This window comes from Microtus ochrogaster, linkage group LG9, assembly GCF_000317375.1.
Source record: "Microtus ochrogaster isolate Prairie Vole_2 linkage group LG9, MicOch1.0, whole genome shotgun sequence".
NCBI classification, from domain to species: Eukaryota; Metazoa; Chordata; class Mammalia; order Rodentia; family Cricetidae; genus Microtus; species Microtus ochrogaster.
In genome coordinates, this window is record NC_022034.1 from 35,704,093 (window position 1) to 35,718,524 (window position 14,432).

Below are 14,432 nucleotides of genomic sequence, written 5' to 3' on the forward strand. Positions count from 1 at the left end.
CTTTCTTTCTTTCTTTCTTTCTTTCTTTCTTTCTTTCTTTCTTCAATGCAAGTTCCCAGGCTTGAACTCAGGTTGTCAAGTGCCCTTAACCCCATCCACTGAGTCTCTTTTTGACTTATTTATTTATTGTGTGGTCAGGGGTAGGTGGGTTCACCAGAGTACACATTTAGAGGTCAGAGGACAACCTGCAGATATTTTCCTTTCACCGTATGAGTTCCAGGGATTGAACTCAGATCTTGAGGCTTGGCAGCAAGCATTTTTTTTTTTTTTGCAGAGCCATCACACTGGTTACAAAATACATTTTATACAATGCATTAAAAATGATTACTGAAGTCAATAAAATATCTAAACTTAAATATATCTTATTATAAGTATAAATAATTCAAATAAAACAACTATTCTATCTGAATCTGGTATTTGATACCTTTTCCTAATCTGTCTGTTTATTGTGTTTCTTTTATGCTGATAACTGTTAGAAGTTAGCAGGCTAAATTTCAGTCTGAAAGATGTTGAAGTTTATTTTACTAATCTGTTTTTGAGAAGGATTCACTTTATTACTTACTGTTGGACTTTCTTCAGAGATTCTCACTGTGACAAGGCCTGTTCCTTTTTCTTTAGTGTATAGATTCACATAATGAAGTAACATGCAATGTTTCCTGGACCATTCCAGTGTAGAAGAGTCTGTACTGATTTCTCTACCTTTGTGTTGCTCCAGGACAGCTTCCCCGCAAGATTTGGAGGAATTCATTTTGTCAACCAACCTTGGTATATCCATGCCCTGTACACTGTGATCCGGCCTTTCCTGAAGGAGAAGACTCGGAAAAGGGTACCTTTGCTTTTTTTTTGTTTTAAAAGTTGATCTTTGTTCCTCCACATTCAATGAGTTATGATGCACATATTGACTGCTGATGTCAGCCACGCTAGAATCTTTTTAGTCTTGTCATGTTAATATTCTGCATAGCCGATGTGGACAAATTTTTAGAGAGCTCATAAGCTTTCTAAATTCTCAACAGTGTTTCATGAATGGGATATTTGAAAATAAACTTTCCTACAGTTTAACCAAATAATGAAGTATATTAGTACCTTCATATCACAATCTCACTATAAACCTCAGAAAACCCTGCTATATTTTTCCATTTTTGTTGGCACAATTAATTTCATGTAAGCTCTAGACACAAGTTATTATTTTATTTACTGACAAATGAATGTGGTTATTTCACAATATTTACTGAACTAAGTAAATCTTGTGGAATCTGATATGTCTGTATAGTGACTGTCATGATCCATCAAAGGTTTAGATAACATTGCTGATGTGTTGAAGTTTTAATATTTCTCTAAATAGGCCGGGCGGTGGTGGCACACGCCTTTAATCCCAGCACTTGGGAGGCAGAGGCAGGTGGATCTCTGTGAGTTAGAGGCCAGCCTGGTCTACAAGAGCTAGTTCCAGGACAGGAACCAAAATCTACGGAGAAACCTGTCTCGAAAATCAAAAAAAAAAAAAAAAGCATGTTATATGATTTTCGTAAGATTGAGTTTTATCAGATGAGGATGGTAATAAATATACATAAAAGAAAATCATGACTTTTCTGGAACTATAATAATTATTTGAATCATTTAGTGCTAGCACCACAGTACATGGTAAATTGAATAGGCATGTTGACTGAACATAGATTTTTTAAAAATATTTTAAATTTTACACTATTTCATTTTTTCATTTCACAGGTCTGTAAGGAATATTTAAAGTATTTTTCAGCTATTTATTTATTTAAACATATATGCATTTTGAGCAGTTCAGAAAAAGGTATCTTCTTTTAAAAATAATGCATCTTTGTGATGAAAACATTCCAAATATTGTAGCTTAAAAAGCTGGACAGTGACTATAATTATCAAGAGTCATCGTACATATTTTTTTTATCCACCAGAGCTTGAATAACTTGTACCCACAGACCAACCTATTCCTAGCTCTTCTTTGTCAGCCTCTGATTACTGATTTTATGCTGAACTCTGAAAAGTAAATTTAGTAAACATGGTCTCCTATCTCCAAGCTTAAAAAGGAAGTCTGAGGATGGATAAGCAACTTGCTTCCCCTCAGATGCAGTTGGGAAGTTGTAGAGCCAGTAAATGCCCTCAAAGCATCCAGTTTTGTTTATCTCTGTGTCCTCGTCACCATCCAATGATTAGTGACACTCTGAAATATACTTACTTCTAAACCTATGCGAATGACAATAGCGTTGTGAATCTCAGTGATTAAGCCCTTCGTGTCTTCCAGTACTGCAAAGTCCTCATTCTAAGCATGAAAGCTCAGTTATTATGTGTTCACATCAAGCATTAGGGAGCAGGAGTTGACTGTGTTTGAATTTGTTAAAAAATATTCCAGTAGTTCAGGAGGAAGAACTCTGCAAACAACTGTAATTTATACGAAGAGTTGTTTCTACTGCTAAGCATGAAATCATGCATATTTTGGAGTGTTTAAATATATAACGAAGTGCTTCACAAATGCACCTTCAAGTTTTGTTCCACGAAGTGGTAATCAGGTTATTCAAAACATCTGCTGGGGATTTTAGCACAAATCCCCACTTCTGTTTGTTCCCTCCTGCTGCATGCTGTTCTCAGGGCATTATGTGTGTTTCATTTAATACTCAGCAATGCTTTAGAGAAAGTCATGTTTTTTTTTCATTTTATATGTTGAGAATGAGACTTAGTAGGTTTAACAAATCTGCTATATATTGCTGTTAGTACATAGAAGAGCTAGAGGTTCAGGCTTATTTGGAAAATTCTACAGAGGGGAATAACAAAGGCACAAGTCTTAGGTGTGTATGCATCTAAGATATCTAACAAAAGCAAAGAGAGCAGAAAATCTGGAGAATGAACTATGTGGGGAGCTAGTAAGTTAGAAGGAAATTTGGCTCATTAGATCTCATGTGGTTTTGACAGGCATTGCAAATGCTTTGATGTTCAGTCAGTCTTATTGTGACTTGTTCCTCTCTTGAAAGCATTCCTAGCCAGATGGAAGCAAGGCAACTGAATTCTACATTTTTTTGCATTGTTTTTATTTTTACATACCAACACCAGTTCCTCATCCCTCTCCTTCTCCTTCTCACCCCCACTTTCCCGCTCCTTGCTCCCCATCCACTCCTCAGAGGGGGTAGGGCCTCATTTGGGAAGTCAACAAAGTCTGGCATATCAAGTTGAGGAAGGAACAAGCCCCCGACCCCATGTCAAGGCTGAGTAAGATACCCTACCATAGGGAATGGGCTCCAAAAAGCTAGTTCATGCAGCCGGGATAAGTCCTGGTACAGATCAAGCTGTATAATTGTTACCCAAATTCAGAGGAATTAGTTCTGTCCCATGGAGATTCCCCAGCTGCCATTCCAGAGTTGGTGAGTTCCCATTAGCTTGGATCAACTCTCTGTGGTATTCCTCATGATGATCTTGACCTTCTTTGATGATATGATCCTTCCTCCCTCTCTTCAACTAAACTCCAGGAGTTCATCCCAGTGTTTTGCTGTTGGTCACTGCATCTACTTCCATTAGTTAATGGATATAGTTTCTATAATGACAATTTGTGTAGCTACTAATCTGATTATAGGGTAAGGCTTGTGCAGGTACCATCTCCACTATAGCTGGAAATCTTTGCTGTGGTCATCCTTGTGGGTTCCTGGAAATTTCCCTAGCACCAGGTTTCTCCCCAACCTTATAATGGCTCCCTCTATCAAGATATCTCTTTCACTGCTGTCCCTTTCTGACTCTCCCCCAACTCAGCCTTCTTGATCCCTTATGTTCCCATGCCTTCCCTTTTAACCGTCCCCATTCCAGCTTTTTCAGAGAATCTTAACTATTTCTCCTTCCTGGGGCCCTCCAGATGTGTCCTTCTTAGGGTCCTCCTTTTTTACCTAGCTTCTCGAGGTTGTGGCTTATAGCTTGCTTATCCTTCATTTATGCCAAATATCCACTTTTGAGTGAGTATATATCATGTTTGCCTCTCTGGGTCTGGGTTACCTCACACTCCACTCAGGATGGTTTTATTTAGCACCACCCATTTGCCTGCAAATTTCAAGATGTCATTTTTTTTCACTGCTGAATAATACTCCATTGTGTAAATGTACCACATTTTCTTTATCCATTTGTTGGTTGAGGGACATCTAGATTGTTTCCAGGTTCTGCCTATTACAAATAGTGCTGCTATAAACATAGTTGAGCAAATGTCTTTGTGGTATGATTGTACATCCTTTGAGTAGATGCCCAAGAGTTGCATTGCTGGGTCTTGAGGTAGACTGATTAGCAATTTTCTGAAGAAACCACTATGCTGATTTCCAAAGTGGCTGTACAAGCTCCACCAGCAATGGAGGAATGTTCTTACTTCACATCTTCTCTAGCATAAGTGGTCATCAGTGTATTTGATCTTAGTCATTCTAAATAGGTATAAGATGGCATCTCAGAGTCATTTTGATTTGCAATTTTCTGATGGCTAAGGATGTTGAGCAATTTTTTAAATGTCCTATTGCTCTACTTATAATTTCGAGTACTATATTGCATTGACATTGAGAGAGTGGATAGCCTCGTCTTGTTCCTGATTTTGGCATGATCGCTTTGGAACGCCACAATTTTAATAAAAGTTACATGACTTGAAGATTTTCATGTACAATAATTAAAGGTTAAATTCCTTTATTTTTACTTATGTGATTATCTCATGTGGCAAAGGTATTTTATTCTTACTGGCATTAAAGTTATACCCAGTCATTATTCAAGTACCTCATATTGCTGACGTTATAAATACATGTTCTGAAAAATATACTAAAAGAAAAACTTAAGGAGATTGGGAGACCTTCCTCTACAGGTCGAGGAGTACAAGAAATAGCTACAACTTCATTTTCCTAAATAAGTTAAATGTCAACATAACAGAATGGTGAAGATTTCTCTGTTCAATATTATGAATTCCCTTCTCATAATTTCATCAATGCCTGGAATTTTCATAACAAGCTTTTTCCCATCCACCATAACCAATGCTTAATGTTCTCATGGTTCAATGCAGTGTTAATTCCTGGAGTTAAGGTTTTCTTTTCTTTTTTTTTCCACCTATTTTCCTCCTACATTGCCAGTCAAATGAAGGCGTTGCTGCTGACTCTAGAAAGCAGGGGCTCAAGTTCATCACCCTACTTTGACCTTGAACAAGTCTCTGCTTATGGCTTTGCCATCCTGTGAATAAAGGTTGACAAGGGTTCTCCATTAACTAGCACAGAGTTTTTTCTTGTCCTCAACACAGTGGGCTTCAAATTCTAAACTTTACCGATTCTCAGGTTTATGTCACTTTCTAAACCCTTTCTCTTTCCAGTCTCCTGATGTAGTTTATTTGATGGCATAAATGGCACAGGAAATGAATTAAAAGCAACATAAACAGTTTTCAGGGTAATTCTTAGTGTTGTGAAGCAAAGGAACCCATAAAGATCAGACATCTTTTATATCAGAAGATCAAAACAAAACAAAGGAAAACAAAAGAAGTCAATAATAAAACTTCTATAGATACTCTTAACATAAAACTATTCAGGAGCCCCCCCCCGCCGCCAAAAAAAAGAAAACCTCTAAGAGCAAACATTTCCCTGTTGAGCAGTCATGATGCATTCCTGATGCCAAAATCAGAAGATCACTTTACACTTAAAGTTATGAAGGAGTATCTTTTTAGGATATTAATAAACTATGGGTTTTGAGAAACGGTAGTGTGATTATTTGTAAATTTTAAAAGCTGTATGTATATATCTCAAATCTAAGTACATTAAGTGTTATGTTAGCAGGTGAATGTTGTTTAAAACACAAGATACAGAAAACATTGATACTTTTTTACCTGTGGGCAGGAACAGATAGTTAGTTGAAGGTGTTCACCATTGAATGGCTTCACACCAAGGATATTTATGAACAAAGACTACGGAATAGTGACTCATTATTGGGGACCTCTGGGTGCCAGTCTCAGTGTTCCCTTCAGGGCTCAGAAGACTCACAACAAGCACAGGACTTAGTTCTGAGGGTGAAATGAATTCTCCACTATGGACTTTTCTGCATCAGTTTCTTTAATCTTCTCTTACTGTTCTCCTCTCATTCTGTAAAGTTTCTAGTTTATAGACACATGTAAAACAATGATGGAGGAAGGTCATTGGTTAAGTAATAAAGAAACTGCTTGGCCTCATAGGTTAGAACATAGGTGGGTGGAGTAAACAGAACAGAATGCTGGGAGGAAGAGGAAGTGAGCTCAGACTCGACAGCTCTGCTCTCTGGAGCAGAGGCCATGCTCCCCTCTCCTGGGCAGACGCTATGAACCAAGCTGCTAGGTCAGACATGCTGAATCTTTCCCGGTAAGACTGGTGCTACACAGTTTATTAGAGATGGGTTGATCGGGATATCAGAATAAGCCAGTAAGGGCTAGAGCTAGTGGGTCAAGCAGTGTTTACATGAATACAGTTTGTGTGTTGTTATTTCGGGTATAGCTAGCAGGTGGCAGGAACTGGGCAGGATGAAAAGCAGGCCCGCAGCTCCTATTACTACAAAGCAAAGGCAGTTTTCTGAGATTGGTTGCCCTTTTATCTTTGAAGATACCAAATGTGATCCATATGAAAAAGTCCTTTCCTGACTACATGTCCTGACAAATGAAAAAATAGTCGCAGAGAGGTGGATTCTAACATATCTCAAGGAACAAAGTGGAGATTAGACTGTGGGAACCAAGGTTATTGACTGTGTGACTAAATTTCCCACTGAAGGTCTCACAAAGGGTGGGGGGAATGACCAAATATACCAGTACATGGAAAAGAATTGTGCCAAATAATCCATACTCTGCTGAATTTTGCACCAAGGAAAAGTGCTTATGGCTTCACAAAAGATCCATTATGAGAATTAGTCAATATGCAGAAGTGGTAGGCCCAGCACCTTACAAACTGGGTTTATCTCCATCAGAATGCATTCATTACACTCTATCAGCTGAAATATCACTGCATGATTTCTACAGACCACAGGAGTTCATAAATGTATTGAGGCAGAAATATTCAAGAAGAAGGAAAAAGCACTACAAATACTCTAAGGCAGCAGTGGGAGATGGATTAAAGGGAATAGATCTTGTAGGAAATATGGGGCTATACAGGGTTTACTTATTGCAGGGAATAGAGTAGTCAGTGGTGGATTGTGGGCAGAGTGATGTAATCTGGTATATGTATTGTCATGGCCGTTCGGCTGCCATCTCAAGAGCATTCTGAAGAGTGGCAGCAGGATGACCCAGAAGATCTGATATGTGGTATAATATAGTGGAAGGTGACTTTAGTAGTGGGATTATAGCTACTTTGAGTGATATCATCAATTTTTTTTACAATTTGCGTGATGTAATAAGTGAAATATGATTCATTTGTATTGGTTTGAGAAACAGGAAAGATAACCAAATATTTACTGATGCTAAGGAGAAACAGTTTGGGGGTAATATTTTTTAGTTCAGTTTGTACCTTTTGAATTTAAGACATCCATTGAACAGTGAAGTGAAAATATCAAAGAAAGAGAGAGAGAAAGGGAGAGAGAGAAAGTGTGTGTGTGTGTGTGTGTGTGTGTGTGTGAGAGAGAGAGAGAGAGAGAGAGAGAGAGAGAGAGAGAGAGAGAGAGAGAGAGAGCTTCAAATATAGAGTTCAACCATAAGTCTGGATTCAAGACACTGGTTTTTAGAGTATAGTTAGTATTATAAATCTGCATATTGAACAGAATCAACAAAGATGGTAGTTTAAGAATAATAAATCTGGTTTAAAAGTAGAGTCTACCTGGGCATGATAGTACATGCCTTTAATCCCAGCACTTGAGAGGCCATGGAAGGTGAATCTCTGTGAGTTCATGGGCAGTCTGGTATACCCAATGAGCATAACGGATTCCCGGAAAACGAGGCTATGTAGTGAGACTTTGTCTTTAAAAAAGTCATCAGCAAAGGAGATTAAAGAAGAATGTAGTTTTGCTAAGGGTTGTGTATAAATGACATGAAAATTGGACATTGAATTCATCAGGGAGAGCGATATGAACAAAAGGTGATACCATGTAGTGTTAAGAGATTGGGCAGACATGGGCTAGGCTTATAAAATGTTAGAGGAGTATTTGGACAATGCATAAAAAAACTTCCCTTGTGAGTTCTGCTGTTAATAAAGAATTGGAGCTAAGATAAGAATCAAAGAGCCAAGAGAGTTTTTATGCATCTGTTTGCAAGGTATTGAAGACAGCAAACTTTTTTTTTCCTCCTCAGATGGGAGAGATTGATGTTTTAATACGGGAAAAAAACATGGGTAATTGTTGGGAAATAAAATTGGGTTGAGAAAAGAGAATAGATCTTGTTTTGCTCGTGTAATGGTTGGTCTTTGTGGGAATTATGCTGTCTCTATTCTAGTGGTGAGGCAGAACACATGGGCACAGATGCTGGTGGGTGGATTGCAGCTGAGTGCCCTATTTCCTCAGTGAGAGTGGAATCAAGGCCAATGCTGAAAGCGATGCTTAGGGAGGAGGCAGCAGAGATTTGCAGAATTTACTGCTCTAAGGGTTGTTTTTAACCACAACACCTTCCTTCATGACTCGATGGAGGATTCTGTTATGATGAAACACATCTGATGTTTTCAGAGTTAGAGAGCTGGTATAACAAGGGTTTAGAAACTTAGATTCTTTTAGGGGAAATAATTTCAACTGAAGAATATTGGTATGTATGTGTGTATTCCATACATCATACATGCATGCATGCATAAATACATATATACATATACACATATATACATGCACATGTATGTAAGCATGCACACACGCACACACACACATGCACACACACACAGGCTGTGTGGTCTTAAATTGCAGTGGGAAGATGTTATGTTTTCAAATAACCTGGTTTATGGGTGGTGTAGCTGGCATCTTCCAACACTGCAATTGCTTATTAAAGAATCTGATTGTTTTGTACACTGGCCAATGTTTGGCTGATACCTGTTTCTAATATTCCATAATTTGTTAAAAATAATAGCTGATTGGTAATTGTAATTTCTCAAAGTTTGCCTGATATTAAGCATATATTTTCCTACATATTTACATGTGTGGATTCTAAAGATACAGAGAAAAAATATGAATGTGCTAGTTAACCTATTCATTTGGACCCAAAATGTGAAATTAAGTTACCTATAAACTATACTTTCAAAATAAATATTATAGAAATTTGCATGGGATGGTGATGTGAGATTGCCCTCTATATGCAATGAATATGTTTTATTGCCATTGGTAAATAAAAAAAGCTGCTTTCAGCCAATGACTTAACAGATATAGCCAGGCTGGATAAGATATATAGAGAGAGTAGGCAGGGTCAAAGAGACGCCATGTAGCTGTCAGATGAGGAAGATGCCCATGTGCTGGGACAGTATACCACGAGCCTCATGGTAAAATATAAAATAATAGAAATGGGTTAATTTAAGATGCAAGAGCTAGCTAGAAATATGCCTAAGCTAATAGGTCAAGAAGTGTTTTAATTAATACAGTTTCTGTGTGATTATTTGGGGTCTGGGCTGCTGGGAACAAACAAGCAGCCTTCATCAACAGGATGTTAGTGATGCTTATTGATCAATTTATAATTTAATGATGATGGAATGAAAATGAAGTAAAGGCAAGTTACAATTTAAAAATCTCTTGTTCTCTGATGGGAATAGAGGGTCCATAGCTGATGATGAAAGCTTGATTATAAAGGAAGACTTGAGAGTAACATACATTTTTTTAAACTTTTTAAAATTTAATTTTTGACAATTTCATGTTTGTGCACATAGACATAAGATATATATATATATATATATATATATATATGCACATATATGACATATATGTATATACAGTGCATTCTGATTACTGTCACCTATCATCTTTTTTCTGTTTGTACCCCATTACCCACAGGTTCATCTCTCTATTCACTGAGTTAAACTAGGGCCTTCTTTGGGTCCATGGGTTTGGAGTTATCCATTGCAGCCTTATCATTTCATAAGTGGACACACAATTAATTGCAGAAGATATTGATCCTTGTCCCAGAACCTATCACTTTCCAATAATTCAGCAAGGAATGGGAGAGTCTTATGAACATCCATGATTGACTGTTGGCAGGCCCCTATCTACTGCAATATAATTGCAGCAGTAGATAGGGAGATCTCTTATCCCCTAGGAGTAGTAGGAGATCATGACTACATCGACTGTGCAATGTCCAGAAGAAATTATTTCTCTGGCTATTCCAATCTTTCTGCCCTCTTTTCCACAATGTTCCCCAAACCTTAGGTGTAATAGAAAAAAATTGTCTTGTTTAGGGCTGAGCCCTCAACATCCATTCTCAGTATCTGAAACAACATTGTGTCCCTATATTCACTACCATGCAAGGCAAAGAGGAGTTTATTTGGTTAAAAACTGACAGCGGCATTTATCTACGGCTAAAACATACACATTTGTATATGAATATAAACATAAATCATTAGAAGGCAGTTGGGCTCTGTGTCATGTAAAAAAATGCTAAGAAAAGCTTTCACAGAACCCTCTGAAACTATGAAAGCTGGTCAACAGGTAGGAAGCATTCAGCTCAGTTCTAACTTGTTTTGTCTATATCTTGAAACCTCAGTGTGTCATGTCTTCTTTAAAAGCCTTATTAATAGTGATGAAAATTGGCTACTAACTACTGAAAATAAGTTTTTGTTCACTGATAAAATCTTATTTTAGTCAAAGGGTTGTTATATCAACATGTGAATGAATAGTGTTCTAATATTTGTATTGTTGAAAACATTTAAAATAAAATAATTTAAATGATTCTTAATAAAAATGTAGAAAGGGTAGCAACTGATGGAGGTAGCAAGTAATTCAAACTTGAATTCATCTTCAGATCATAAAAACCCTATATAGACAATAATACCATTATGTATATCACCAGATTTGCACAGCCAACATGAAGGTGATGTGGAGCTTAGAATATTCTGCTCATAGTTCTTATAAAGAACCAGAAAATCAAACTTGTGATTCTAGGTCTTTAGCCCAATAGCTATCTGACCTTCCAGAAACTAATATTCCTGCTCCTCAGGATTTTTATATGAAATATTAGATAATCATACAATCTTGTCTACTTCATAGAGTAGAGAAGAAACTTACATGTTGTAAGAGACACATAAACCTTCTATGTTTGCTTTTCTAGCTTCTCCCCTTCCCACCAGCCTTTGTGTGGTAGTTAGTTTTCTCTATGTGTTTTTTTCACATCTGTCACCTTGCATTTATAGATATTCTTGCACGGTAACAACCTAAACAGTCTACACCAACTAATCCATCCTGAGATCCTGCCTTCTGAGTTTGGAGGGATGTTGCCCCCATATGACATGGGGACGTGGGCCAGAACCCTGCTAGACCATGAGTACGATGATGACAGCGAGTACAACGTGGACTCCTATAGCATGCCTGTGAAGGAAGTAGAAAAGGAGCTCTCTCCCAAATCCATGAAGAGGTATGTTCCAATCGACTGGGAAGTCGGTAAAGCTCCCGGGGGAAGGGATACTGAGTTTGACCTCGTCATTTTCATGTGTGTGTGTTATTTCCTTTCTAATATAATTTTAAAGTCTTGCTGTGACAATGACTTTTTCTAAGTACATAAAGTCCACTTGATCACTTAGAAAAAAAGTTTTATGGGTCATGTAGACACATACAAGACACATGCATGCACACACACACACACACTTTGAAATACTACAATCAAGCTTGTGTTACCTGCTCAATCTCTCTCTTCAGTCTTTGTCTAAAGGTAGCCATTTCTGTCCCAAACACTATGTCCTTACAGGTTTAATCATCATAAGGTTCATTATTGTGTTACAGTCCCTCTTCCTGTTTTGACTCATAATGCTTTATGCTGTTTCTTTCAGTTAGTGTGTGGGGGAATTGCAGATGCAAGATTGCATAATTGGCTTTGCCTCTGAATCCTGTAGCAAACGGTATGACTTTGATTCTCAGACTTCCCTGGCCCCAGCAGAGTGCAGCTTAACGATGCTAACAGATAACACAAGTCTAATCACTATCGACAGAAGTATGTGGTGTTCTGCTACCTCTCGGAAGATGCAGTCATTTCACTTGTCATGCAAAACCTTATCTTGTATCTTTTTTTTTTCATGGAGATTTCATGGTTCTTTGGTTAAAGCATTGATTCAGGTAGTGTCAAGCATGATCCTAAAGAGTGAGTCTCCCCCTTCCTTCCTCTCGTCCTTCTTCTTTTTCTGCCACTGTGTCTCTTTGTCTCTGCTTATCTCTAGGTCTCTGCATTCTCTCTCTGTCTCATGTGCGTATGAACGTGTACATGTCTTTGTACATGATGTTTGTAAATGATTGTTTGCTCACTACAGGCTGCTGTGCACCTTCTAGAAGTAAAAGGAAAGGACTGGGGAATTTTTCCCTGCCACCTATCATTTCCTTTCTTGTTAGCAAAATTTGTTTTAAAGCTTACGTTAGGGTTCTTAGCTCCCTTCACTTGGGAGCCTTATACAGTAATTATCAGCAAACCCGAGAATTCATTGACCTTCTAAAGTGATTGTTGATAGGTTGCTGAGGATTCTCTTTGGTACTGAGTTGCCTTCAAAGTCTGCATGTGTGTAATTAAATGGGTATGTGTGTGTGTGTATTTACACAGTGTTTCTCCAACTCTAAAAGGGTTCCTAAAACAAGAATGCTGGAAAAGTAAATGTCTCTGGATAACAAAAGTAATTCTACTAACAATCGTTATTATATTCTAACACTTTTTACATATTTATCATAAACTGGCACTAAATGTTCTGCCTTTTAGTTCTCACAGAAAACTTGTTAAAATAATGTATTTTCAGTGCTTTCCCATTCCCCGTGTGTGTGTGTGTGTGTGTGTGTGTGTGTTGAACAAGGCTCATTTGGAGACTTTCAGATTGTTGACAAAAAGCCGGTCCGCTCTTTTATGACAGTGTGACAGTAGTGGCCTCTCTGGACGTGAACGTTATAAAGCTTAAGAGACACACGTCTCTAATGGCCCCTAGTTTCTGCTATTAACAATGCCCTTTCTTTTGATTTTTCCTCCTGTGACAGTTTTGCTCACACATTCCATCACGTCCCATGAATGCATTTCTCTCTTCAGTCCAGCAGCACCTCTGTCACTCACAGTTTGTCTTTTCCCTTCCCAAGAATTTTCAAGTTGCATTCATAAATTCCATTGTTACCTGATTCCCTTTCCCTTGTTTATAATCTGCATGGAAATACAAGCATCCTTTATGTCATACACAACTCCCATTTAAATTGCAAGTGACTGATAATTCTATCGCGAATAACAGCACTTTAAGTCACTGTATCATCTGGGCCTGCTGTATTTCTCCACTATGTTATTACAGCAACCTCCCTCCCCTACCTTTAGATGCAGCAACCTTCTCTCTGCTCATCAGCTTCTCCAGTTAGTCCCGCTCTAAAGCTTTTACTTGACATCTCTGCCTTGAGTTCATTTTCTGTGTATCTTGAAGTGGCTAGTACCCAGCGCAGGACCTCCTCAAAAGGGTCTATGCCCCCCTTTTCAACCACCCAGTCTTAATCATTTCTACCTGCTACTCATTCCAGTCATTCCACATCAATCAGTGTTCTTCTAAATTCTTCTTTCTATCATTTACCAATGCAATGACTGGGGCTAGTTTGATATTTACTCTATAGCATGAACTTTGTGGAGATGATGGTGGCTGTATTTCTTTTGTTCTCTGAATTCCTTGTTCCTAGAGGAAGTCTTCTCCCATGGTGGCCCACTACATGCCAGTTGAGTGAAAGAGTGTGTTGTTTTCTGTCTTTTCAATGGCTGCCTAAGGTCAGTATTCATAACTAATAGGCAACAGCTGAATCTACTGTGACTAGTTGTGTTTATGTGTCTTGCCCTTGTTAGCTTTTATTCTGGTTATCAGTAGTTGCTATGTAAGAAATCAAAACACATTGCTGGCTCCCACTGAGCACCTTAAACTGTCCACTATTAGCCTATGACCCCCTAATTGTATGCTCTGATTTTAGCCTTGTCACGGGAACATGCTTTGGATGGAGTAACATCTCCTTGTTAGATAAGCTGTGTAGCCCTAATTTGAAGTCAGTTCGAATTCTGTTTCTTTACTCCGATTCACTGAGGCATTTTCTTCCTTGAAGAGCAGGCTTTCTAGCTCATCCACCACGCCAGTTGTTTGTTTTGCTTCTGATGGGAGCTGATCATAACTTTTTTATTTATATATTTATTTATTTATTAAAGATTTCTGCCTCTTCCCCTCCACCGCCTCCCATTTCCCTCCCCCGCCCCCGATCAAGTCCCCCTCCCTCATCAGTTCGAAGAGCAATCAGGGTTCCCTGACCTGTGGGAAGTCCAAGGACCACCCACCTCCATCCAGGTCTAGTAAGGTGAGCATCCAAACTGCTTA

The 14,432-nt window shown here is 38.3% G+C and overlaps 1 protein-coding gene across 3 annotated transcripts in view; it reads left to right on the top strand.

The window, feature by feature from the left end:
* Clvs2 (clavesin 2) overlaps positions 1-14,432 on the top strand; it is an 88,816-nt gene that overhangs the window by 65,692 nt on the left and 8,692 nt on the right. For all 3 annotated transcript variants that reach the window (XM_026787389.1, XM_026787390.1, XM_005363644.3), the window contains exons 4-5: positions 716-826; positions 11,271-11,491. In XM_026787389.1, the coding sequence (XP_026643190.1) occupies positions 716-826; positions 11,271-11,491 (332 nt within the window). The remainder of the gene's footprint in view (positions 1-715; positions 827-11,270; positions 11,492-14,432) is intronic.